We start from the raw sequence: 26,079 nt of genomic DNA, 5'->3' as shown, positions 1-26,079 counted from the left end.
TAGTTAAGGGAGGAAAGACAGCCCTGGGTGGTAGCAGGTGAGTGGATGCATGTTCAAACCAATCTGCTTTCCAAGCCTTAATAACTTGGACCCGAGGATAAAAATGATAATTCAGTGGTCATCAGGAATTTTTCTTCCAACCGCTATACTTCATTACTGGGTGACCTCTTTATTGCAAGTTTTATTGTGTTGTGACATCTGCCAGTGGATATATTAGAAACATTAGTACTTGCTCATATTTTTTTAAGGAGAACTGTTTTTGCTTTATAAAATCTGGGTTAATGCATATTAGATACCTTTAATTAAATATACTCAATGATTAAATGTATTACCTCTTAAAGTAATTTTTTTCTCAAAAAGTATTTGAATATAATAGACCCAGTATCAGGGGTATAGTATCACAATTATAGTCTCATGATTTATCTTCTAAAAGATATCTGAATAGTCAAATTAGTCCATCAAGGAACATAGTATTATAGGTTAAGTTCATTTTTAACTGTGGTTAAAAAAAAGAATGGGATTCTTGAATTACAGTGTAAAATTAAATATTAAAAAAATTTAAAACTGCATTGTTCCTGAAATCTGGATCTTTGACTACATCTTAGTGGTCTTGTTTAGAATGTTTTTTAAACTACCATCCTTTAATTGGAATGAAAGGCAAGTTTATGCCAATTGGTTATCTAATTTTGCTAGGTGAGTCTTAAATTGTAAAAAAAAGTTTACAGGTCACTTCACAGAGTCAAAACCTAAGCATTTTATTGCTTTCTAATGAGCCATTAAGCTGAAGAAGAGGCAATTAAATGAGCAATTAATGTAGTACTGACTTGAGCTCTCTGATTTTAGGTTCTTCAGAAGACAATGAGGTCATTCAACCAGGTTTCATCAGCCCCAGGTTAGTCTTTTTTTTTTAATTAAATTTTTACTTAACTAATATTTATTTAAAAAGATCACTGGAGGCATATGAGAAAACATGACAGCCCTCAGGCATTCTTCACTTTGGCAAGATGGATATGGTACCCATCTTGTACCTACTGTACTCCAGATCACTTCATCTATAAACTGATACTCCCACCAGAATTGCATGGATGAAATCTTCTAATTAACTCCTTTTCCTCCTGATTTTAGCAATATTGGATTTTGTGATTCCCTTTTCCGTATCTCAGGCAAAACAGATAATATTTAAATGTTAATGGAGCTGAATGAAAAGTATTTGTGGCTTGTTCATTTTTGTAAACCCCGTAGCAAAATAGACACTCACAAGTATATGTTGAATTAATTTAAAGCTAGAGACTTGCTCCCGTTTTCAAAAAATTTAGCATAACATAAATAGCACAATATATTAGCCATGTTTTTCAGGGAATTAGAGAATTTTCCTAATCTAGGAAAGCTCCATTTATTTTGCTTTTCATGAGCATGTAATCAAATTTGTTCCTCATTATACTACAAAAATGAGTCGTGAACTTTTAACATCTTAAACCTACGCTTAAAAAAAAAAATATATATATATATCCTTTCATTTATTTAGGTGTACTGTAAACCTAGGCTTTTAATGGAGAAATATTCTCTTGTATTACTGAAACTAACTGAAAACTGACAACACTATTTTCAGTAACAGTTTTATTTGTATTACTATTTTAATGTATTACTCTGGCTTCTGCTCTCATGCAGTTAATGCCTTGGCTCTACTCTTGACTAATACTACTTTCAAAACTCTTAAGAGCTATGAGATGACAGAGTTTATGAGCATTTATAAGTACAAGTGAAAAGCTGTTATTCTATTATTAAGCTTATCAAATACAGGATTGTAGGTAGCAAGAGGAAAGCAGTAGGGATCAAAAGGTTTAATGAGGAAACCACTGATAGGCATTGCCTTTTGACAAGCACTTTCCTTTTTTCTGGAGTGAATCCTTTGGCATAGAGATGATGCTCTAAAGAGTACCATGAAAAAGAAGATTCTGAAAAGTTGCCACAATATTTTAATTTACCAGCTCTTTTCCCCTTACTATTGATTGTGGTTATCCTCTGGGGGCAAATTGGAGGCAGTCCAGAGGCCCTTTTCTCTTCTGCTGGGAAGTAATGTTAACACCAGTGTGTTAAGTGACTGCAATAAAGTTTCATGTCTGTGTTCCCTTGTGATTAAAAAGGGTTGGCCGGGGAGAGGTTGCACTTTCACCAAAAGAAAGGTTATTGCCAGAGATTGCATTTAAGCCAAAGATTTGAACATCAACTGCTCCAGTGTCCTCACTTTGCAGGTGAGGAAACTGAGGCCCAGAGAAGCTTAATGATCCAAGGTCACACACAAGGTCATTAAATGGGACCAGAACTCTGGCCTCCAGGTTTTTAGCTGGGTGCTTTTTCTCCACAGATTTGCCTCCTGCACAGGCATCTTTAAAGCCTGAAGATTTCTTCTTATTTGCCTCATCTTTTACTCCTGTACTATTTTTTCCCTTCCCATTTTCCACCTACCTGTCCTCTTCCCCCGAATTAACCTAAAGTGAAAATATTAAAAGAAATACCTAGGAAGCAGTCCACACTCTTATTCCAGTTATTTATTTTGATGAGATTAAGTTTTAAAGGGTAAATTTTCATTCATTGCTTTGAGAGAGAGGGAAAAATTGTATGTTTACATTATTTAGTGTCATTTCTGCAGACTCAGAATATTTATTGCAAAAAGATTTGTAAATTATGAGGCATACCTGTTCAAGTAGTACAGGTGAAAAATCTGGACTCATTTTTCAAATAAAACATGAAGAACCTTCATTTTGTGCTATTCTGGGCAAAGTAATGTAATGCTTATTACTAAATGATTTCTCTAACCTATTGCTGTCTTAATTAGAATCATTTAGGAAAGTATTTGTTGCGCACAATTCAGAAAATATTTGGGAGGAGTAATAATAACATTTTTATTTTTCCTTTTAATTGAAGAAGTATGTTAACAGAATATGATTTTTTGCTATTCCAGTTAAAAAAAAATAAACTTTCTACAAAATGATGGTGTTAAAATAATGCCCCTTTTCTGAATTAATTTTGTTGCTCTAAATACTTTGCTGAAACGTAAGGGACCAAAAAGAAGGAAACATTTGCAAATGCTTGTTTTTTGAAATATAAAGGCAATTTTATCTGGCACACTTAAAATTTATTCTAATCGTTTCCCGTATTTCCATAATTTTATTTAATTATACCTGGGGAAATATGTTAACCTATTTAAGGAAAATATTTAAGAGATTTTTACAGCTGTGTAAAAATTACCAAATTGGAACAATTGTGTTAAGCCAGAGCATTTTGCCCTCATATAAGGAAATTAAATGAGAACGGAATTTTGCTCTTCGGAAACAAAAACAAATAGCCCCCATATTCTAAAGTGCCTGTGCTATAAGACCAACGCACCCAGTCCAGTACTCCTTTCAGCTGACTCCGTGTTGCAAGAATTTCAAGAAAGTTATTTGCGGGTAAAGTAGTTTACTGAAACGCAGTGGGAGGGATCGGCAACAGTTTGCCCGACGTGCGGGTCCGCAGCCTTTGGGCGGGAAACCTCAAGCCGCGGCCAGACAGCGGGTTCCCTAAAATCGCCCCCGGCCGCCCCCCACCCCCTTCCCCGCCGACAGCTTTTCCTGATCCTCCAAAGGCGCACGGCGACGTTTTCGTGGCTTCCCGAAAGGACGGCGCCAGGGGTCTGTGTGAAGACAGCTCCATTTTAGGCATGGCCTGGTGGGGCAGTGGGGGGTGGAGTGGTCATTCTCTCGGGTTCTCCTCATGACCCCTCCCCCCCTTGACTTCACTTTTTGGTTTGCGGAGACTGACATCTCCCAGATGAAGGGATCAGATTATACATGATACGTGTCTGGAAACGCGGGGAGGGTAGTAGGGTGCGCCAAGCGTTGCCTCCATCCTGGTGAAGGCAAAGGTTTCTTTTGTTTGGTGTTCCTCTTGTCGGGACGAAATGACAAATATGAATGTCCCCTAATTAGTGAGAAATCCTCAGCCTTCTTTGGAACGGCTTGACTTCTCGAGAGGAGGTGGTGATGTGGTGACTAAAGGGAAAGGTGACTGGAGAGAGAACGGGGAGAGGAAGTGGCAGGGGCGGGCGGTGGAGGGAAGGGGCAGATCCGCTGACCTGGGGGTCTCGGCGACCCTGGGGGCGCGAGCTGCGCGTGAAGATCCGCGGCTGCGAGGGCAGCGCGGGGCTGCAGACCCCGGCCTTGTCGGCCGGGACGCAGAGCACGGGTGGAGCCGCTCGTCGCAGTGCCGCAGCCCCTCCTCCTAGTTTTAAGAAGAACCGAAGCATTGTTTCAGCTGTAATAGAAGTCACTCATTGCTTATAGTTGAAAACAACGACGGTGGGCTCTGGCACCTCTTTCGGCTCCTTGCATTGTACTGTCGGAATTCTTTAAAAAAAAAAAAGAAAGAAAGAAAAAATATGTACTTTTTTAAATGTAGAAATCTTAGATTGTGATAACCAACGGGCGTATGATAGGTTATTTCCTTGATTTTTTTTTTTTACCCCCAGTGCATTGAGGATTCTTTGTAGCTACTTGAACTCATTTTAAAGACATTTTGCAAGAAGTATGATAAATCAAGCTACTGAAACATTTGGCTTCCACAAGTATAAAACATGCGTTTTGAGTCAAGCACAGGTCTTTCTGGCACTAAAAACAAGTAGGAAATGAGAAAAAAATTAAAACCAGAAGACTTCAGGAAGGTGACAAATTGGAAAGCGTTCTAGGAGATTCATGGGACCATTTTAGGTGAAAGAAGAACTCTATGAGCTTAAAAAGATGATGGTTAGTTTCATAAAAGGATCTTAGGCTCAAAAGACTGAGGGGGGAGCAGGAAAAGATGAGTCTATTTAAAAGACAGTGCCATATCCCTGAAATGGGGACTGATATTTTCTGTCAGTCTCCTTCCTTCTCTCCCTCCCTCCCAATTCCCTTCCCTGCTTCTCCTCCCTCTACCCTCTCCTCCTCCCTTCTCTCCCCCTTTCTTTTACCGACCCCACTCCAATCCCCCCCCCACCAGGTATGTAAAATGCATTTGCCTTAAATTCTTTGTGAATGAATGTTAGAGGATTTCTCAAAGTCCCCAGTTGGAAAAAGCTTTCTACACGACTTGAAAGGCCGATGTCCCTCTCAGGAAATGAATGAGTCGATAACCTCTGACACCAGTGACCAGTCCAGTGAACCCTACCTTAATTCCACTAATACTGGAGGCCCCCAATCAGGCAAAACTGAATCTCATAACCATACCATCCAATGTGGTTCACTCATGGCATTTCACACTTTTCATCTATGTATTTATAGGTTTGAATTTCATCAAATTTAACAAACAAGGATTCAGAACCCACCTACATATTTCTGATTTTATGATGATTAGACTATTTTTTAATTAAAAACATGCTTACAGATAAAACATTGTTTATCATGAATGTGTGTCAGTGACAAAACTAAATTATACTGCCTGTGAATTTTATGATAATTTTACATAAATAATGGCATTTCCTCAATTTGCATGAATACTTTTCACATTATTTCTGTTACCAGATGTTGATTTTTAAAAGTAGTTCTTTCATTTAAAATATTAAAAAAACACAACTTATTCAAATTAGTTTTTCTATTTCCTGTTATTCAAAATATTTAACCTGGAATACCATCGTTAAAGTTATTTCATTATAGGTCAGTGTAATCAGTTGATTTCTACTATTAAAGTAATGCCTAGTGAGTGTTTTGTTAGTAAATAATTTTTTTGAGAGCTTCAAGCTTTTTTGGGACTCTTTCAAAATCATTTACATTTTTACACTTTTTCTTTCCTCCCTACCAGCTGGCACATGGTTATCCCCCCCCCCCACACACACACAAAGTAAATAAAATGAGAACGCTTTGCCTCCTTTCTTGAGAAACAACAAAAGAAATAAACAGACGAAAAATCTTTTCAAGTTAATCAGTCTCGATTGAAGCCTTTTACCACAAACAGCTGAGAATAACATTTATTTATATACATCAATTTACTTCAGATCTTAACTAATTAGTATAAATTTATATTTCATTGTTTAGTATGGGGAGGAGGTGTAAATAAGTGCATTATGTGGATTTTCAAAAGCTTTTAGATTCGGTCAGAATCCCTACGTTTTAGTTTGTGTGAAACAGTGTTAGAGTTAGGAGTGTGTTTGGAGAGACGGGGAGGGGGGTTGCGGGTATAGTGGGGGAGGGTAAGCTCCGTAGCTTTGCCGAAGGGAAGTGGTATCTGTACAGTTTCTCGGTAAACTGCTTGTTTAAGAAAATGGGGGTGGGGTGGGGGAAGAGTAGTGGTGCGTTTTAATGTTTCAAAGACGGGTTTTATTTTATATTCTAAAGGAAATCCAGCATTTCTAGTTGATCTATAACATTTACTGTAGTGGTCGATGAGGGAGGCAGTATTGGTGTCAGCATCTAGCAATCAACAATCGTTTGAACCAATTTTAAAGGTAAAGGGTAAGCAGTTTGAAACCGGGGGCTGGCCGGGGAAGGGACGGTAGGAGCCTAATCCGTTATTAAGTTTTCGTTTATTCAACTCTTCTGTCCCCTGGTAGTGGACTTTTAAAATGTCAGGGTCCGGTCAATAAGATATAAATTTACCTTTTTTCTCCCACTTGCCTCCCTTTTTCACCCCCTCCCCCCGCCCGCGCCCGCTGTTTCTCCCCCACCTCTTTCTCTGGCTCCGCAGCCGCCTGTGCTGGCGGCTCCTCTTCACCTCCCCTGCCTGGCGCTCCCCTCCCCCTCCCTGCCCTACGTCGCCTTGCTCTTGGGGAACAATCGCCACTGATTGAGGTTCACTCTATGTTAGGCTGGAAAACTGGGCTGTTATTTAGGAAGTCATTAATCACATCTCCTCCCCCGGAAAGAGATGGCGGAGAAACCTGTGAAGTACAATTCCTTACCAGCCCCCTCCAAAATGTTCCGAAATGGTAAACCTAAACACAATTTGACTACAAGAAGGTGATAGCGATTTTTCCGGTAGCATTTTATTTTAAATTTGAAACAAATTTCATGTCACAATCAGGTAATTGTGTGCATTTCTCTTATTGTAGGTGTAGGTTACCATTATCTAAAGTTTCATGGGTGTGTAATTAGGTTCAGTTAGATCTTTTGTAAATTACATATTTTCCTCTAAGAATGGAATTAAATATGAAATTTGCATCCCAAGCAGGTTTACTGTTAACGGAGCAGCTGAATTCTTAGGGGGAAAAGAGCGTAACGTCGGTTGCTTTATTTAAATGGCTTTTTCCCCCTTAAATGAGATTATTTAGACAGGCTTGTGTGTAAGGCACGCGTGTGCACATATATGACTGTGCCGTTTTTCTAAATCGACGATTCACAAGGACCCTCCATTGTGTTTAAGTAAAAGCACGAAATCGGCATTCTGATTTATCGTAAAGAAGCGTCCCAAATTGTCTTTAAGATAACATGTTTGAGTTTTTCGTGTTCATTCATAAATTATTTTGATGTCAGCATAGATGAAATGGCGATTGGTTATCTCTTCCTCTTGCCAGCCCCTTAAGGATCCGAGGTGAAATTAGTAGCAAGAAAGCATGTAATTGACAAAGTCACGTGTGCTCAGGGGGCCAGAAACTGGAGAGAGGAGAGAAAAAAATCAAAAGAGGGAAAGCACATTAGACCATGCGAGCTAAATTTGTGATCGCACAAAATCAAGATGTTAGATTGATGCAGAAGATCACTCCGTTGCAAAGGGAAAGTTTTCATCTCACGAGTTTGGAGCAGAGGGCCCGTGGGGCAACATGGCCGAAGGTTAATTTTCTTTTCTATTGTTTTACTGTGATTTTCTCTCTTCCTTTCTCCCGCCCTCTCCCTCTCCCACCCTTCTTTGCCCGTCCCCCCCTTCCCCTTTTACCCCAATACTGAGCAGTACCCCCCACCCCCCATCGCGCAGTGGGGCTTTCTGCAACCTATTGTTATAGATCTCCAAAAATGTTTTGTACCGCCCACACTGATTCACAACTTGAAAAGCTTTCAGGGGGCTATTGTTTGAATTGTTTGAGTGTGATTAAGCGCAGTTTCAGTTAGTGAGCCCAAGAAAACTTTTATACACCTGCCCCCTCCCCCATTCCACCCCAACTTTAATTGAAAGTTATTGGGGGGGAGGGGAATGCACATTGCAAATAACCCTGGATTCACTGCTGCCGCATGTGCATTAACTAGTTCTAACCATCTTCACGATTTCTCTTTCCTCCTCGGGCACGCCGGAGAGAATTAGTTTCGCTGAAAATTTCTCTTTGTAAATGGGATCAGTGTTAAATCAGCAACATGCAAGTAAAATAATCGCATGCTGTACTGTAATATGTGGCCGAGAAACGGAGTTAAATGAAAACGTACACGTATGTACAGAAACGTGGAAGTTGTGATCGATAGAACAGTGTGGCTTCCTCCCTCCCCCGCTTTCCCTTTTAAGCCTTTAATTTAAAATATTTTCTGCCGAATAAAAGAAGGAATCAACCATTTAATAGCTTTTTTTTTTTTTTCATTTCCTCTCCCCTCCACCCCCACTCCCAAGCAGTTTTTTTTTTTTTCCTTTCACTGAACTGTATGGGAATACTGACTAACTGACTTTTTTGTCCTGTTCTACTCAGGCGGGGCAAGCAAAGGTGGTGGAGAAGAGCCCGGGAAGCTGCCGGAGCAGGCAGAGGAGGAATCCCAGGTTTTGCACGGAACTGGCCACTGTAAGTGGTTCAACGTGCGAATGGGATTTGGATTCATCTCCATGATAAACCGAGAGGGAAGCCCCTTGGATATCCCAGTCGATGTATTTGTACACCAAGTAAGCCAAACTGTTTTTTTTGTTTTGTTTTGGTTTGGTTTTGGTTTTGGTTTTTTCTCCTCGTCTTCACCTTTTTCCATGTGGAGGAGCTGACCGGTAGTTTTGTCAGTGGGCTTACAAAAATGTGCCCTTCAAAATCTTCCTTACAGTCACCAGTGAATACAGTTTTTAGGGTGTGTGCATGGGCACCTTCCTGGGTGTCTTTTCCTAAACAGAAAATGAAATCTCTGAAATTTCACTTCTGGGTGGTGGTTGACTTGATTAAGCAAGTTCCCCTCTTCTTTCGACAGCGAAATTGCCGTAGTGTAGCTTCCGGTGTTATCGGTTACGATACATTATGTGGCCTGTGCCTGGGGAATGAGTGGGAAATGAATGAGGAAACAGTGATCATATTAAGTTTTGGGTTTTTTTAAGCCAATTTGCTGTTATAAGAAATCTGTAGGTCCCCTTGTTTTAGACACCTCTAATCACAGTAGCTTCCCCAATTATTTTATATCTGTCTGTCCGGTAGTCTTTTGTAGGTTCAAATTAAAATAATTTGATTTCACAGTAAAATAGAGTAGAACATTGTTGGCCTAGTATGGATTTGAAGAAATTCAAGAGAGGATTGTTGGTAATCAAACTTTTTAGAAATGTGCTCCGTGTAGGGCATAGGTCCAAGGATACTGTCTCTTTAAGAGACTGAACTCAAAAAAACATGTGGCCAGAGGCGGCTCTAGTTTGTATGTTTAAAATGTGCTAGTGGGCTACTTGGGGTAAATTTCCACTGTTGCTTATATTGTGTTGTAATTTTTTAAGATGCTTAAATACCAAATAGAATGTCATTGCTTCTCATTTTCGAAATTTTACCCAGAAGCAGGGAAATTAATCTCTCTCCCCCTTTCACTCCTCTGTTGTGCTTAATCTCTTCATAGTAAAAAAATAAAGGTATTTACAGTTTGCAAGCTTGATTATTTCATAGAAAGAAGTTAGAGAAATACAAATTATCTGTAATGAATTCTTAGGAGTAAAGGGATTTAGGACTAAAGAGGTTTATTTTAGCTTGACATCTAAGTTAAAAATAATCGAATGAATGCATATCAGTCCTACAGGTTGACTGACATAGATACATGCAGGAAATAAATATTTAGTATATTTGCATAAAAATTTTGTTTTGTTTGATAGTATGTTGCATGTTCTTAGTAATAATTTACAACCTCCTTTCCCCCCTAAGGAATATCATCTTCAAATTAAGTATATAAACAATAGAAACATATGAAACCATTCTGTTTTGATCTGTTGTCCTGTGTGCTTGGTAGCTTCCTGACCTTGCTGTGTGGTGTGTGTTTTCCTTTCCTAAAGGCCTGGCTATCATTATTGGCTGTTTACATGTGGAAGGATCAGCATAATCTGTGAATTGAAACAGGGTTTAAATACATAAATAGAAGTCCACAGACAGGCTACTGGATTTTTGCCTCCTACTTTATGTGGCAAAATGAAGCCACATTTTCTGCTTTTCTCCTCCCTAGACTGAATGACTGAAATCATTGACAAATCCGTTTTCTCTCAGGCCCCTGCTTTCCCTGCTTTGAACCTTCTTTAGGTTGTTAAATTGTTCTTTACAATCTCATAAATTTGTTTTATAGATGAATGAAAAAAAATAGCCCTTTTCTTCTTTGTCTGATCACACCTTGTTATAATTTGGTTTTCTATGTTTACCTTTTAATGTATTCAAATAGTAGACATTTTATTAACTGATATTAATGTTTAGAACAATGAGACATCCAATTTTAAGATATTTAATGGTTGTATGTTGATAAACATTCCTATATCCACTTAATTAAGAAATGCTATATTGCTGGAAAAGTTTTTTTTATATACATAGTGAATAGTTTCTAGAGTACAAACATAGATTATTCATATTAGACTTATTTTAAATCTTCTGTTACACATCATGTATTTACTAATAGAACAGTATTAAAACGATGTATGTGATAAAAAATTCTCTCAAAAAATATGTATTTGTATTTTTCATAAGAATATATCTGGATACATTCTTAGGAAGAAGTATGTAAAAAGTCAGTAAAACTCACGTATTAGCATTTTTGTGATGTAAAAAAACAGCGCAGTAATAATCTTTAAATTTAAAATTAGAAAGTGACATTTTAGGGCAGTTTTTGATGGTTAAAGTATTTGCTGTTTGAAATATATCTCAGTTTTTTCCTAAGGATAACTATTTAGAATCAGTTGCTTTGTTGTTGTTGTTGCTGGGTTTTTTTGTTTTTTGTTTTTTTTGCTTCTTAACTTTGATGCCTAGGTAAAGGGGTTTCTGTCTTATATTGAAGCTTATATAAATTGCATATAAGTCATATGAATAACTGTTTTGAAGAAGGCAGGATCCCACTGATTTTAGCCAAGCAGCTACAAGTAACAATTTGATGGCCATAAATAATGTGTGCAGATATCATGTGAGCATCACTTACACAGTCAGGTTGCGATTCAGGACGATTTTATAGAAGTTTTTAAGACATTTTAAAAATTATTTTTTTAGCTGCCATTTTTACCTGTGTGAGCATTTTTGAAAGCATACTAGATTTTATGTATAATTATAAATTAGATTTTTCCCCATTATGTCTGTATGCTATTTTGTTATGAAAGAATAGGCATCATAGATAATTAGGAATTTTAAATGTTCAACTAGAGCGACATTTAATTATTATTTTAAATATATGAAGTAGTGGGGGTTTTTTTTGACTGTTTAGAAGTACATGTGTCATTGGATTTTTTAAAAAATATTCTAAAACATGTTTTTAATAGTATATGTTTGGGGAAATAAAAAAAAGAAATGATTTTAGTTTCTTTAAAATAATATTTTAAAAATTCATGCCAAGGTACCCAGATATTTTTTTCTCCTTTAAAAATATTGACTGCAAAGAACTGCACATCAAAAACAATCAGTTGCTATGAAATGAAGAGAATATATGAGTGTGTTCTTAAAATAGAGCTATACATTTATGGTTACGTAATTCTGTTTACAATTTGTTGGCAAAAATACAATCAAACTTTCTTTTAGTTTCTGTAATGCCACCAACTCCTCAAAAACATGCCCAAGACTTAGGTGCTGTCCTTTCTCTATCTTCAGACTTGTTGATAAATGTAGTGAGACTCTGCCATTTGAGGATGGTATGTGACCATTAGTTCAAAATGACTGTCTTCATTGGATTTTCTAATGTTAACTGGTAATTTAAATGATCGTATTTTTATGGATTTGTAATGAATAGATGTATTCTGACACGTTAATACTGAAACCTTGATAGCATTCAGTATTTTTAAAAACGTAACAAAAATCTATAAATATTGCTGTGAATTTTGTCACAGCCCACTGTTTTTGAGGTGTTCCTTAAAATTTTTAGTATTTAAAATATTTGGTGATGATTTAGTTTTTAAGTAGGATAAATTTGTAGGAATTTCTTACTTAAGCATCCAGTGCAAAACACTGAGTAGTAAGAGTATAGATGATTAATACAGATTTTAAGTCTAGGTTCTTACTCAGTTGATTTCATCAATTAGAATACAATTATTTTGTAAGTGCTAATAATTAATACTCCTATCAGTTTATTGTTTTTAAGTTTTTAAAAATTTGCCTCCACAGTTAGATTGTGGGGTAACATGTCTAAATTACCTGGAAAGGTCTCTGGCAACTTTCTGAAATATAATCTTTTAATAGGGCTTAATATATGTGATGGTACTTTAAATGAATCACATGGTAATTAAATACTAGATCTTTTATGGAGAAGGGCAGTATTACTCAATAACTACCTGTTGATGTTACTGTGTAATTTTTTCTTTACATAGATTTTGACATTTATTTTTAAAGTCATTATCTCAACTAATAAGATAAAAATGATCATTTGAACTTTATTTTGTCCAGAGGAGGGTTGGAATCCATTCTCCTTATTACCCTCTCTACAGCTCATTTGCATAATAATATTTTCTTGTTGGGTTATATATTTGGGATTGTTTGCCATCAAATAGGATACAAAGAATTTTTTTAAAATAAATTTATTTATTTTTATTTTTGGCCGCGTTGGGTCTTCGTTGCTGTGCGTGGGCTTTCTCTAGTTGCCGCGAGCGGGGGCTACTCTTCGTTGCGGTGCACAGGCTTCTCATTGCGGTGGCTTCTCTTGTTGCGGAGCACGGGCTCTAGGCCCGCGGGCTTCATTAGTTGTGGCACGTGGGCTCAGTAGTTATGGCTCGCGGGCGCTAGAGCGCAGGCTCAGTAGTTGTGGAGCACGGGCTTAGTTGTTCCGCGGCATGCGGCATCTCCCCGGACCAGGGCTCGAACCCTTGTCCTCTGCATTGGCAGGCGGGTTCTTAACCCCTGCACCACCAGGGAAGTTCCACAGAGAATTTTTAACATAAATGTATTTCATTTGTTTCACAGTTTATGTAAGAATTCTTTTTCAAAGAGAAAGAGTAATTTCAAAATGACTGCAATTTAGCTATTATTACTCAGTTGGCTTAAATATTTATTTTAATTTGGTTTTTAAGTCTTCATTTACCTTTCAGGTATTGATGTTTTCTTCTTTTGCTCTTTATTTCTGATTTATAGTTTGATCTTTATGAGAATACAAATGCCTATATTACAAAGATTTTATATATTTTATGTTCCTTTTATTACTTTGCTCAGAAAACATTTCAGAGTAATGGAAATAGAAGAAATAAGAGATAAGTTTAAAGCATTTTTATTAATAGTATAGGATATGAAAGCATTTGCAGATGACTAATATTTAAATATATGAAAGTTGAAGTGTTATACACCATTCAGTTGATGTAGCATGGAGCTCATGTCTCAGTGTTTTTAACATTAATTAGCTACACAATTATGAAAACTGATTTACTCCAATATGCTCATGTTTAAGGGCTTTTCATAATATTTAATTACCAATTTATTAGCCATATTACTTTTGTCATAGTTTAGGGTGAAAACATTTTTCACACTCAGAATAGATATGGTTATTTTTTTTCTTGGGGCTGTTGAAAATGTCAATATCAAAAAAAAAAAAAAAAACAAACCATATTTAGATAGAGAAATCTTGGAAGTTTAAAAATGTGGTAATAAACAGTTATACCTCATTTGTTAGTGAGTTATGCATTTTAATATTTTGAAAATGATTCCTAAAGCTACCAAATTTTCAAGATGAATTGCCCACATGACCAGTTTGGAAGAATCCTAAATGAAATGCTTTGAAGCTATTTAATCATAAAATCACATTTAAAGGCATTTAAATAAAAATTGTATAAGACTAATTGTCTTAAAAGATATTGGATACATTCCTTCTGGTTTTCAAATACTGATCCATTTTCAGGAACTTTTCTGTATACTTCTAAAAAGATATCCTTGTTCAGTTCAAACATGAAATGTGAATTGGGTACATAATTAAGACATCGTCTTCACTCCTCATTTTAAAGAGTATTGATGTAACTCTTAAATATTTTCCTCTTACTTATTTTTGATTCTCCTTTTTTAAAAAGACCATTCACAGCAAATGAAGGCGATAAATTCAAGAACTGTTTTTTAAACAAATATGTGACAAGCCACTTATGAATATTTAGCATAATATCTTTAACGTGTGTTTAACTCATCTCAGAGTTCTTGGGTTTCATAAGAAGTTAAAAACTTGTTTTGTTACCTGGACTCAACGTGGTAGTTCTTTGAGGTAAATTTTGTTGCTTTTGGACAGCAAGGAACCCAAATAAGGGTTTGAATTTGGTTGAATTCATCATCCTGTTCAGAAATTACATAACTATTGCAGATAGTTTTGTATACCTTAACTGAAAAGTTTTATTGGTATTGGGATTAAAAGTTACTAGTTAAAAATATGGTGTACTGTATTTTTATTTCTAAACCAAGTATAACCTAAACAAGTAAAGTAAGGATATTTCTGATTCAACTGGAAATTTATTACTTTAAATATGATATTTTGTAGACTTGATTTGGAACTAAATATTGAGATATTTCTCACTGGAACTTCAGCTTGTTCAATATGTAGTTACTGAGGTTATGGCATTGTAACATATACAGCCCATAAGGAACTTAAATGATTTATATTCTTATCTAAAATAATGTGGTAACATTTTCTAATATCAAAAAAATTGATAACAGTAATATATCAAAAAATATATTAGGTCAGTGGGGTACATTGAGAAATGAACTTTTAAAAGAGTACTCTATTAATTGAGTAATAAAAATGTTTGTTATGCTGCATTTTGATACATCAGGATTAATTTTATCTTCTGTCTAGCAACAAATTAGAAGATTATCCGATGATTGCCCCCCTTCCCATATCTAAATATCTGACAGTTTAGAAATGCTGTCTCAAATAAGATTTATAGATAATTGATAGCTTTAGTCTTATGTTTCTTTCTATAATCAGCTGCAAATTGGAATAATAATACCTAACTTTTCAGGTGTTGTGAAGAGTAGAGATACTATTATATAAACTGCCTAGCAAGTATGTGTTGAATAAATAAACTAAAATGTAAACTAGTCTTTTTGCCACAACAAAATCAGGGATAAGTTATTATCAGTGGTATATATTTGTGGTTGAAAATGAAATTGGTATATTTTATGTGCTCTCTTTAAAATTAGGCAAAATGTATTGCATAATATTAATAGCTTAATTTTAATTACAGTGAACTATAAGGCTTTTTATTATAATTTTATGGTATAGAGTATTGTTTAATATTGTTTAACACATCAGGATATAAACTGAGACTTGGACATAATTTTGTGATGCAAATGTTTTTGTTTTAATAGTTTGTTTCATCATGAGATTTTTACCTGTGTATTCAGGTATACATATTCAGTTTGTATTCTTCAGTATAGGCTAAGGGAAAAATATGAAATATTGTCTTAAATAGACCTGCTGTGATAATTTAATACCTATTGCTCTGTTAATAATTACTTAATACTTGTGAGATAAGATACAATGGTATAGAATCTGGTCAAATAAATCAATGTTCAAATCCCAGTTTATTATATGTCTGTAGGGGAAGTAAGTTACCTTGTCAGTGTTTCAGCATCTTACAAAGGAAGGGACAAAAAAGTATCCACTTTGTATAGGGTTATTATGGGAATTAAATGTTACTACACATGTAAAGCATTTAACACAGAGCTTGGCAGATAGTAAGGACTCAGCGATGTTTGTACATAGTTATTATTATAAAGGAGATATCACGTGGTAGAGTGAGGGAGAAAATATCAGAAATGAAGGTTTGGGTTTGGCTGTGCCACTTGGGTGGGTTTCTTACTTTTGGCTAGTTGCTTCCAAGGAGCTTCAGTATTCTCATGCGTAAAACGTGGCAATAATATCTTGCCGTCCCTATTTTTGAGGGGTGGGGTAAGGGTCAACTGAGGTATCATACATGAAAATAATTCAAGAATTCTAATGATCCAGGTTTAGTTTTAATCTTCATTTCAAGCACTATATTTTTATTAATACCTTCACCAAATCTTTGTCAGATTTTTTAAAAGATAGTAAGTTCATGTCATTTATTTTTTTTGCCTTGTCAACTTAATTGAGGTATAATTTATATAGAATAAAGTTCACCAAATTTAAGTATACAGTGAGATGAGTTTTCACAAATTGTGTAACTACCACCACAGTCATCATACAGAATATTTCATCAGCCCAAAAAAGTTCCCTTGTGCCCATTTGTAGTCACCCTTGAAGAAGAGAGGCACAGTTGTCCTATATGATATTGATATGTCATATTAACTGGTTAACTGACCTATTTCTTTTAACTTTGTCTATTTAGATATAAGCTACAACCCATTATCCTTTATGAAATACAATCCACTTATTTTCATGTTTTTTGTTTGTTTCTCTTTAGTTATTTCTGCTCGACGATGACCTTTTCACCAGTAGTTTCTGTGCTTGTGAAAGTGAGATTAATTAGCATACATTTCACTAATCTTCAAACTTAATTTCATTTACCCTTATGGTACTTTTTCATACAACATAAACTCACTGCTTACCTAAAGGGCATAATTAGGCTTATTGATATTCATATTTCTTGTCAGAAATTTAATGAATTTCTGTTTCAACTGAGTTTTTGTATAAACATTTTTAGAGGTTTCAATCGGCAAGAAGGCTTATTGCTGTATGAAAGTATTAACTTTTAAGAAAGTGGTAACTCTAGAAAAACTTCTGGTTCAATAATTTATCTATTCAACTATTTTTTTAATTGATCACATACTAAGTGTAAAGCATTGTTCGGTGATAGATTTAAGAGTTCTGCTCTCCAGATTGCTATATATTCTTCCTGTTTACTTCCTTTTGGCAAACTTTTTAATAAGATTTTTCCAATTAATTCTCATTCTTTTCATACAAGGTATGAAGCAAAGGCTCATTTTTCCCATGTACTACTCACTTTCTTTTTACAAAGTTTAACTATGCTCCTGTCTCTACCCATTATTTGGGGATAATTATGATGAAAAAATAAATGTTAGTTTTTAAACTTTTGAACTAAATACAATGATTTCTCATCAGTCTTACATAGTTTTCAGATTTCATGCATAGAAACTAAACTGTCTTTACCATTGCTGAGAATCATATTGTTTTATTGTGCTATTAGTAATATGCTTATTTTTTACCAGCTGCTCTAACTTTTTGTTATAAAACACTTTTTAAAATCAAACCTCACTGAAATTTATTATTTTTGTTCATCTTAAAGTTAGCTTCTATTTCAAAATCTTGTAAGTTTAATTTACTAATAACTCTAAATTCTTCTTTTCAGTTTTATTGTTCTATGTTATATAAATACTCTATGTAAATTTCAAATTAATTTTACTTTGGCCATGATTTGTTTACGACCATTTGTTAAGCTTTGTAAGCAATTCCCTAGGTCTTTACTGTTAGTAGCTACAAAGTTCCTAGATGCAGTAGTTCCTAAATTCTTTTATCTTAACGTGTTTGCATTCAAATGAATCATCTTTATCCTTAGTTCAGTCTGTAACAGAAGTCTGACAACACAGGTTATATCTATCACTTTAAATACTTAATAGATCATTGATGTGTTGTAAAGCTTGGAATGAATGAATTCTATCAACTTTTTTCCTAGCTAGGATTTTAATAATACATCATTTTGCTTACAATATGGAAACACTGGTGCTTGGAAACTAATTCCACTTTTCAGCAACTCCTTTAAATAGATTAAATGATACGAGAGACACGCACCTAACACAGTTCAGTGTAAGCCATACATTTAAAAGGATAAATGAATGAATTTTTTTCAGTTTTAACAAGAAAAAACAAAAAACTTCTCTTTTCAGGATTGGTTAAACTATGAGTCAGAAATTTAATCACAGTCTTGACCTCATTTTTTTTTAGCTCTCTAATTAAAATTTTTAGTTGAATACTAAATCTAAGGACAGTTGGATTTGCATGTTTGCCCCTTTCACTGTTTCCTCCCCCTTGCCATTGAAGAATTTTGAATGGGGAGGAATTTGCGCCCTTTGGCTCAGGTTGCAGACCCACTTGATCAAGCCAGAGAAGCCGGGGTCAGAACTATTCATTGCTTATCTTTTCCTTGGGCCACTTGTAAATCCTGCCTTTCTGCTCTGCAAAAAATCTCTTTATATTAGACTTATAATAAAGCCTGGAGAATAAAAATGGGCATAATAGTTGATGCTTGATTGTGACTTCACATGGGTTAATTTCACTATTTTTGAAGTTTTTCATGCCACTGCAGCTTATTTGATGTACGTAACTTTGTTTAAATAATGCTATTTCATTAGATACTAGAAAAGCATCCTGTTGGTAGTGAAAGTTTGGTGAGATGATATTCTGTCTCAGGTTGAGACCTAACACCTTTGAAATGTAGTGATTACTTTTAAGTAAACTGAATTTATTAATTTGAATTCAATCTATAAAAGCCCCAAAGTATTTTGTTTTGATGTGCTTAATTTCTAGCATTTATGCTGACACTTAAAATTTTCCTGAATCAACTATAGCACAAGTTTATGAACTGTATCAATAATGGTGTAAAGACTTTAAATATAGACCCAGGTTTAAACAAACACAAAACACTTTGTTCTTATCTCAGCATCCCTTAAAAGTATACAGCTCTGGTTCAGGACCTCAGGACCACCCATCACCCTGGACATTGGATACTCCTATTTATTCAAGAAGCTTGTGAAGTATCTGTGTGCCAGTGGGGGGATGGTGTGTGTATCTGTGTAGGGAATCACAGTTAGGTGATTTTACCCCAACAAAAACAGCACCGTTGTTTATAAGCTGAATTATGTCCCTGTAGAATTTTCTAGTTGTAAAACCTAATTTACATTAAATGTTTGTTATTTTATGCAAGCGCTGGTTGAAGTTTTCACATTTTTGATGCTTTCATAAGGTTAAAGTGGGCGTCCATTAAGATTAACCTCAATCCATTACAGCCTTTTGGCTTGCAGGCCCCACCCGTTGGCCTTGGATAGCTAATACCAAGCTTTTGTTTCTTCCTGTAGAAAGGAAAGGAAAGGAAAGAAAACTGTTCTTTCTTTTTCATTGTGTAAGTCATGTGACTTCCTTTTTAGTTAGTTACAGATAGGGTTGAAGTGAATCTCAAAATGCATAACATAGCAAATGTTATGTTTATATGAGATATTTATTGAAATATGCCTCTTATTTAATTCATGTGTTTTATGCATTAAAATATTTGTTTTGAACAACTATACCTTATATTACATCCATGCAGTTTTTTAGGAAGCCAAAAAAAGGTTACCAAATAGATTTTAAAAATAAAACTGATCTTATCTATATATGGTAGTTTCTTAGTGTATTCGTTTTTCTCTCAGTTATCTTGTAGTATCATTTGAGGTTTTTTAACTGTAGCTTATTTCTCAGAACTCACAGTGTAAAGAAAGTAGCAGTGGTGTTTGGGGTGATTTTAGTCAGGAAAATTTGCTGATAGGAAAAAAATGTGTTACAGGACTGCGTGTATATATAAGAAGGAACTAACTAGATGTATTTCTTTTTGCTCCTCTTCTCTCTCACCTCTCTATAATAGTAAGTGGTGTAGCTAGCTGTTAGGATAAAATGCTATCCAGCTCTTAGAATATTTACGTTGATGCTTAGTCCCAATTTGGGGATTTAGTCATGATGTTATAATTTACTATTAAATATTTAATCTTTAAAATTATTTAAATTTGTTCTTAATCTGTTTTCCCAAACCTTTAAATTCTGTTTTAGTAACAGTATAGCTGTCCCCAAATAATAAATAAAATATTTTGAAAAACAGTAGTTCTAAAAGAAGTATCCTGTCAATGATTTTTAAAATATAATGTTCTTTGACACATGATATTTCCCTGCAAGTCAGTACTTTTAAAAGACTTCTAAGGAGAAATCCTCCTGTGTTTTAAAATCCTGTATGCATTTTTATTTAAAATGTTGTGTTTCAATAAAATAAATTCTTATATAAAAAACATTGTTTCTTACATTTTCAGTAGTCTTATACATCTTGAAAGTCAATGATATTTAATCCTATGATTTTGCTGTTATCCAAGATAACTTGGTTAGTTCAGATTTTTTAATATGAAAAATCTGTTGAGATATACAGAAAAGCTACTTAAGTTTAATAACACTGGGTTATCAGTTTTTCAATAACCAGGATCTGGTTTGAAGTCTGCAGTGTCCTTGTCATGTTTTCATTGACATTAAAGTGTATAGTAAGTGATTTATTTTGCACGTGCTTTACGATTGAGTATTTGAACTTCAGTATATTTCATTAATTAACTTTTAAATATTTATTGATATTTTATTTAATGTTTAAATTGCCACTAAAATTTTGCTTTGAGGAAAGGTTTAGGATACTAAATCTTTCAAATATGTGATACTTCTTCACTTACCATTTGGATAGCAAGGTATTCATAAAACACCAGCAATCTATTATTAAGTATTTGAATTAGTACCGACATTTTTTGTTGAAATAATCCATTTAGTATCTTAGTGTCACTCTGAGTTTAAAATAAAAAGATTAAGAGACAAAGTCTAATTTTAAAAAAATTACTACCAGGTTTTTTGTGTAACGCATGCTTTTTTTTTTTTTCCTAACAAAATATGATATTAGAAAGTGAAAAGTTGGGCGCTTTTCCCTTTATAACTCTATTTTTCTCCTGCAAAGTTTTCTTTAACTTGTGTGGAGAAGAGTAGTTAAATGAATTTATATGGCTTTAAGTGTCTTCATGTTTAGTCAGAAGTACAAGGTTCATTTGTGGGGAGTAATACCACTTGGGATATTGCTACTTGTTTTCATGAGGGTTACTGTAAATATATGATTGGTGAATGATTTGATTTCTGCATTTTCTTTCCCCTAACATAAACTTTATAAAAAATGGGAAATAATTTTTCAAATTGTTGAAATATCTGAAGGGCCAAGTAAATATGGACATTTGTTTCAGTACATGCTCTTTAGTTTAGGGTTGGGTATTTTTTTTAAAGATATTCTAATATAAAAAATCTTAATAAGTAATGTTTGGGAAGTTGTTAGTTACTGACCACTTTTCCTTACTCTCTGCCTTTACTTTTAAAAGTATCTGGTCACTGTTAAATCATTAATATTCCTAAAGGTAATCCAGAATTTCCTATGAAATTCAATGTTCAACATGTATTCAATTATTCGAATTTACAAAATTCAAACGATTTTTGGAAAATCTCATAAGACATGGGATAATGTTTTCAGAGTAAGATTTTATGGAATAGAATTCATTATTTTGATACATATGTATATGTTCCCATTTTTAGCTGTAAATTGAAAAAATAAATTACCCCAGTTATTAAAGCATTATGTTGTCCCCAAATGATTCCTGCCCTAACATTATCATTTGATCTGCCACCAGGAATTATTACGGCCTTAAGTGGTCTCTCTCTTTAGTGTCTGCCTCCCTCTTTTCCCCTCCCCCACTCCCCTTCGGGAAGGAAGCCTGGGGCCCTAGCTCTAGAGATACCAGAAAAAAGCAGTCACTCAGCAGAAAGTGTCTGTCTTTAGCAGAAGTATCATCCCTTGGAGAAGAGTGTAGTTGAGAAGAGGTTAATAACAGATATTAGAGTTTATCAAACTTTAATTTAGAATTCATTTTTGGTACAGCTGGATATTGTGGTGTTAAGAAAAAAGAAGTCTACTTTGTCTGTTTTAGGCATTAACAAAGTCAAATTCAGTCCTTCACCACTTTTCTCTCTTTACTTAGCTTTGGCTAACTCTTTTATGCTGTTTCTAAAGGCTGTTGCCAGTAATTTTCCTAACTTTGAAGAGGAGTGTGAGTTCTGAAAAAAAAGCCATGGATGGTTAGGTAATTTTAACATTTCTAAACACTTACTGATTATTTGAAGTATTTTCCTAAATTTCCAAAGAAAGTTTATATGAAGTGTTTTACTCAATATCATTTGTCATCTAAAGATAATGTTTGTGTGTCTAGCATATTTTTGCCTAGAAGGCTTTTTAAACCACAAACTAACTCATAAAATAGGCTAACAATGAAAATAAATTGATACTGATAGATCTAGAAATGTTTTAATTATTTACTTCCTTAGATTGTTCATAAATTCCTTCTTTTGTTTGTTTCAGGATGAGTAAGGAAATGCAGATTCAGTGTGGTAAACACTATAAACTGTAGTGTAAGATTGCTGAAGGGCCCAAGTTTCTTTGTGCTGTAGATATTTGCGCTGGCATTTCTTCATCTTAAAGGGCAATCCCTTTACTTAGCTCCACATATGTTGGTTTAAGTTTCTCATACTTACTGACCCTAGCTTGAAAAACTTAAGCAGAATGGTCATGGAATCTCGCAATTAGCTTAAAGAGGATTTTAGAAGTTATAATTTATGTCTGAAAGATAATAGAAATGAATATTGTGTAATACTTATGTTTTATGGAATAAACCAAAGATATTTTGAAATTTTTGAATGTTATTTACTAAAAGGACAAACACGAAAATATGACATAATTGCAGACATATTTAAAGTAATATAAAAATGATAAGTATAAGCAATCTTTTGATAGAATACTTGAAAAAGACAGTTAGAATGTAATCATATATTCCTTTGTATTAGTCTAGCCCCTTTCCAGATCAACAAACATTTATATTTGTTTTGTTTTAGCCTCTTGCTAATGCTAAGTTCCCACTACTACCATTCCCGGGGGATAGACCCCAGTTTGCCGTCATTGATCCTAACTCCGGATCATCCAAAGAGTCTGGTGTGACTCCCCTGTAACAAGGCTTCTGTTCTGCCAACACAAGAGAACCCTTCAGCCATAGCCAATCAATACTGTAGCAATGATAGTGATCAGGACATCAATAACAGAATGATGATAATAGTATCATGTAAGTTTTATAGAGTGTTTGCATGTGCCAAGTACTGTGCTAAGCATCTTACATCCATTAAATTTTCACAGCTCTGAAAGATAGTTACTATTGTTGTCTCATTTTTAAGATGAAAAAAATGATCTTAGAATGGTGAATTGCCTGATTTCACACAATTGAGCCAGCAGTATGACTCCAGAGCAGTGCTCTTGAATCTCTGGGTTCCAGCCACATTTTTAGCTGTTTTAATTTTATATTAATATGCGTAACTTATGCTAAGTGCTTGAGATTCAATTGTGAGCCAAAAGCAGACAGGGATTCTGATTCTGACTTCACGGAGTTTAAAGAACAGTAGGGAAGACAGACAATCAGATCACATAAATGAAAGTAAAATAAAAACCATGATGAGTGCCATGAAGAAAAGGTACATGGTGCTGTAAGTATATAACCGTGAGGGTTCTGACCTAGTTTCAGGATCAGGAAGGCTTCTTTCAGGCAGTAAATTTGTGATGGGTGTTGAAAAATAAGTAGGCAAAGAACAAGGAAAAGAATATTCCAGCAGAGAAAGGGGGAATGTACAGAGGCAGGAGGGAAAATGAACATTAGCTTTACAATGTGTTAGGATTACAAAGATCAGTAATGTCCAGTCCCTGTCTTTAAGAAGCTTGCAGTTAGAGTGTGTGTGTGTGTGTTGTGTATGTGACCAGCAGTTACCACAGAGTGATAAGTGCTAGCATAAGAGCAATAAGGCAGGAATTGCCCATGTTTTTAGTAGTGAGGAAGGCTTTATAAAAGGAGAGACCATTTGAGATTGGCCTTGGAAATACCTAGGAACTTGGCAGCCCGAGAGGGCATTTCATGTTATACTTGTGCAGAGGTGAGGAGAGGTGAAAGAGCCTCTAAAGGCCAGTGTGTAGGTAGGGTGCCCGGTGCTTGCTGGGTGGAAGCAGCAGGTAAGGGGCATGGTAGACCAGTGCTGGAAGAAGAAACTCAAGCCAGGGCTGGGCCAGCTTGAGATCAGGCAGGTTTATCCTTTGGTCCTCACCCTAAACATTGCTATTTATGAATTTCTTTAAAGTACTCTCTCTCTCAAAAGCTTCATTGGCTATTTGTTTTCAAGTAGAATTTAGACTTTTTAGCCAAGCATCCTACCTCTTCATGACCTGATTGAATCTACTTTTCCAGTCTTTCCTCTCGTACTTATTTAAGTTGTTTGCTTTGTCAAGTCACAATGTACCCTACACTTGCCTCTTCCCCTTTGCATAGGTAATACTGTCTTTCCCTGAATTTCCTTCCTACACTCACTTTGGGAAATCACTGCCATCTTTCAGAATCCAGCCCCAAATTTAGATCCTTCTTTCCCTGAGGCCTTTCCTTATCCTTCTAGCTAGAATTGCTTGCTTACTTCTTATAAACTCCAAAACTCCATTTGTCATAGATTGTCTTCTGTTACATTTTGTTGTCTTGTGTCTCTGACTGAATTGTAAACTCTTGAATTGTCTTACCAAATTTTGTATTTCATGCAATATATGGGAGCATGCTTTTCATAATTCATACTCAAAACCATTTCTTGAACATTCAAAAAAGTACAATACATTAGGAACATTTTCTCCTATCTTCCATTGGATAAAAAGATATGAATGTTATCCAAGAGAGCGTATGTAAACTCTTCTTTAAGAAAACCTAGGGCTTCCCTGGTGGCGCAGTGGTTGAGAATCTGCCTGCTAATGCAGGGGACACGGGTTCGTGCCTTGGTCTGGGAAGGTCCCACGTGCCGCGGAGCAACTAGGCCCGTGAGCCACAACTACTGAGCCTGCGCATCTGGAGCCTGTGCTCCGCAACAAGAGAGGCCGCGATAGTGAGAGGCCCGCGTACCGCGATGAAGAGTGGCCCCCGCTTGCTGCAACTAGAGGAAGCCCTCGCACAGAAACGAAGACCCAAGACAGCCAAATAAATAATAATAATAAAAAAAAGAAAACCTAGTGTTCAACTTATATTCAGTTCCCTTCGAATATCGCTCTTACATGTTAATTATGCATCAAGTTATGCATTCTGCTTTTGTGGGCCCAGGATGCTTTGGGGCTTCTGCCCCCTCCCTTTTTTCTTAGCAGAAAAGATGGTGGCTTCTGTGGTATATTTATTACCACAGTTTGCTAAGTCTAAAATGTCTGCAGTCTATTGGAGGGGAAGGACCTTTGTGTCTAATTCTCTATTTAAGTCCAGAAGGCTTGAACTTTATTTTCTTTCCTTGGGTAGAACTTCCACCAGTGACAGTTCCTTACATATATACTGATTTCCAGTCTGGAGGACGTGCCTCTCTCACCCATCCCCATCTCAAACTTTCATCAAATTGGTTTACTGGATATGAAAAGTTAGTGTCATTTCTGACTCATGACTCTTCTTTATCCCTCATGTCCAACCAGTAATTGTTGCTCTTGCCGTTTTTATTATCTCAAAATGTCGCACAACTTCCTATCATCTGTACTTGAGATCTTAATGATCAGAGCCCAGTCTTGATTAGCTGTCTACGGTCCTTACCTAAAAGAAAACAGACCTGAAAGTTAGGCAAATCAGATAAAGCAGCTTTGGAATTAAAGACAGGCATATGATATGATTTGATGCCGAGGTCTTTCTTCCAGGGGTGAGCTTCTGCAGGTAGATCACTTTCCAGAGGGGATCATGGTGGTCGGCAGTCTCCATCAGAACTTAGCTCCATCAGTTCATTCAACAAATAATTATTGAACACCTAATATGTGAGATATAGCAATGAGCAGAAGAAGAGAAATGAAAATTCCTTTTTCATGCATTCCCATTCCTCTATCTCTTTTTTTATCTTCTATCTTCACTGTGAAAAAATAGGAACAGAGACTAACAATACTCAATATAAAATACAGTATCTTTTTAAAAATTAATTAATTAATTAATTAATTTAGTTTTGGCTG

At 35.3% G+C, this 26,079-nt stretch overlaps 1 protein-coding gene across 2 annotated transcripts in view; it reads left to right on the top strand.

The window, feature by feature from the left end:
- The first annotated feature begins 858 nt into the window (after window positions 1-858).
- LIN28B (lin-28 homolog B) overlaps window positions 859-26,079 on the top strand; it is a 129,829-nt gene continuing 104,608 nt past the window's right edge. Inside the window, exons 1-2 of one of the 2 annotated variants that reach the window (XM_068551327.1) lie at window positions 859-892; window positions 8,618-8,805. In XM_068551327.1, the coding sequence (XP_068407428.1) occupies window positions 859-892; window positions 8,618-8,805 (222 nt within the window). Of the gene's footprint in view, window positions 893-7,768; window positions 7,779-8,617; window positions 8,806-26,079 lie in introns of those variants that run through there. The other variant, XM_068551328.1, reaches the window with a different exon arrangement.

This window comes from Eschrichtius robustus, chromosome 9 (assembly GCF_028021215.1).
Source record: "Eschrichtius robustus isolate mEscRob2 chromosome 9, mEscRob2.pri, whole genome shotgun sequence".
Classification (NCBI taxonomy): Eukaryota; Metazoa; Chordata; class Mammalia; order Artiodactyla; family Eschrichtiidae; genus Eschrichtius; species Eschrichtius robustus.
Note: the sequence above shows the minus strand (reverse complement) of the source record. Positions and strands in the feature narration are given on the sequence as shown.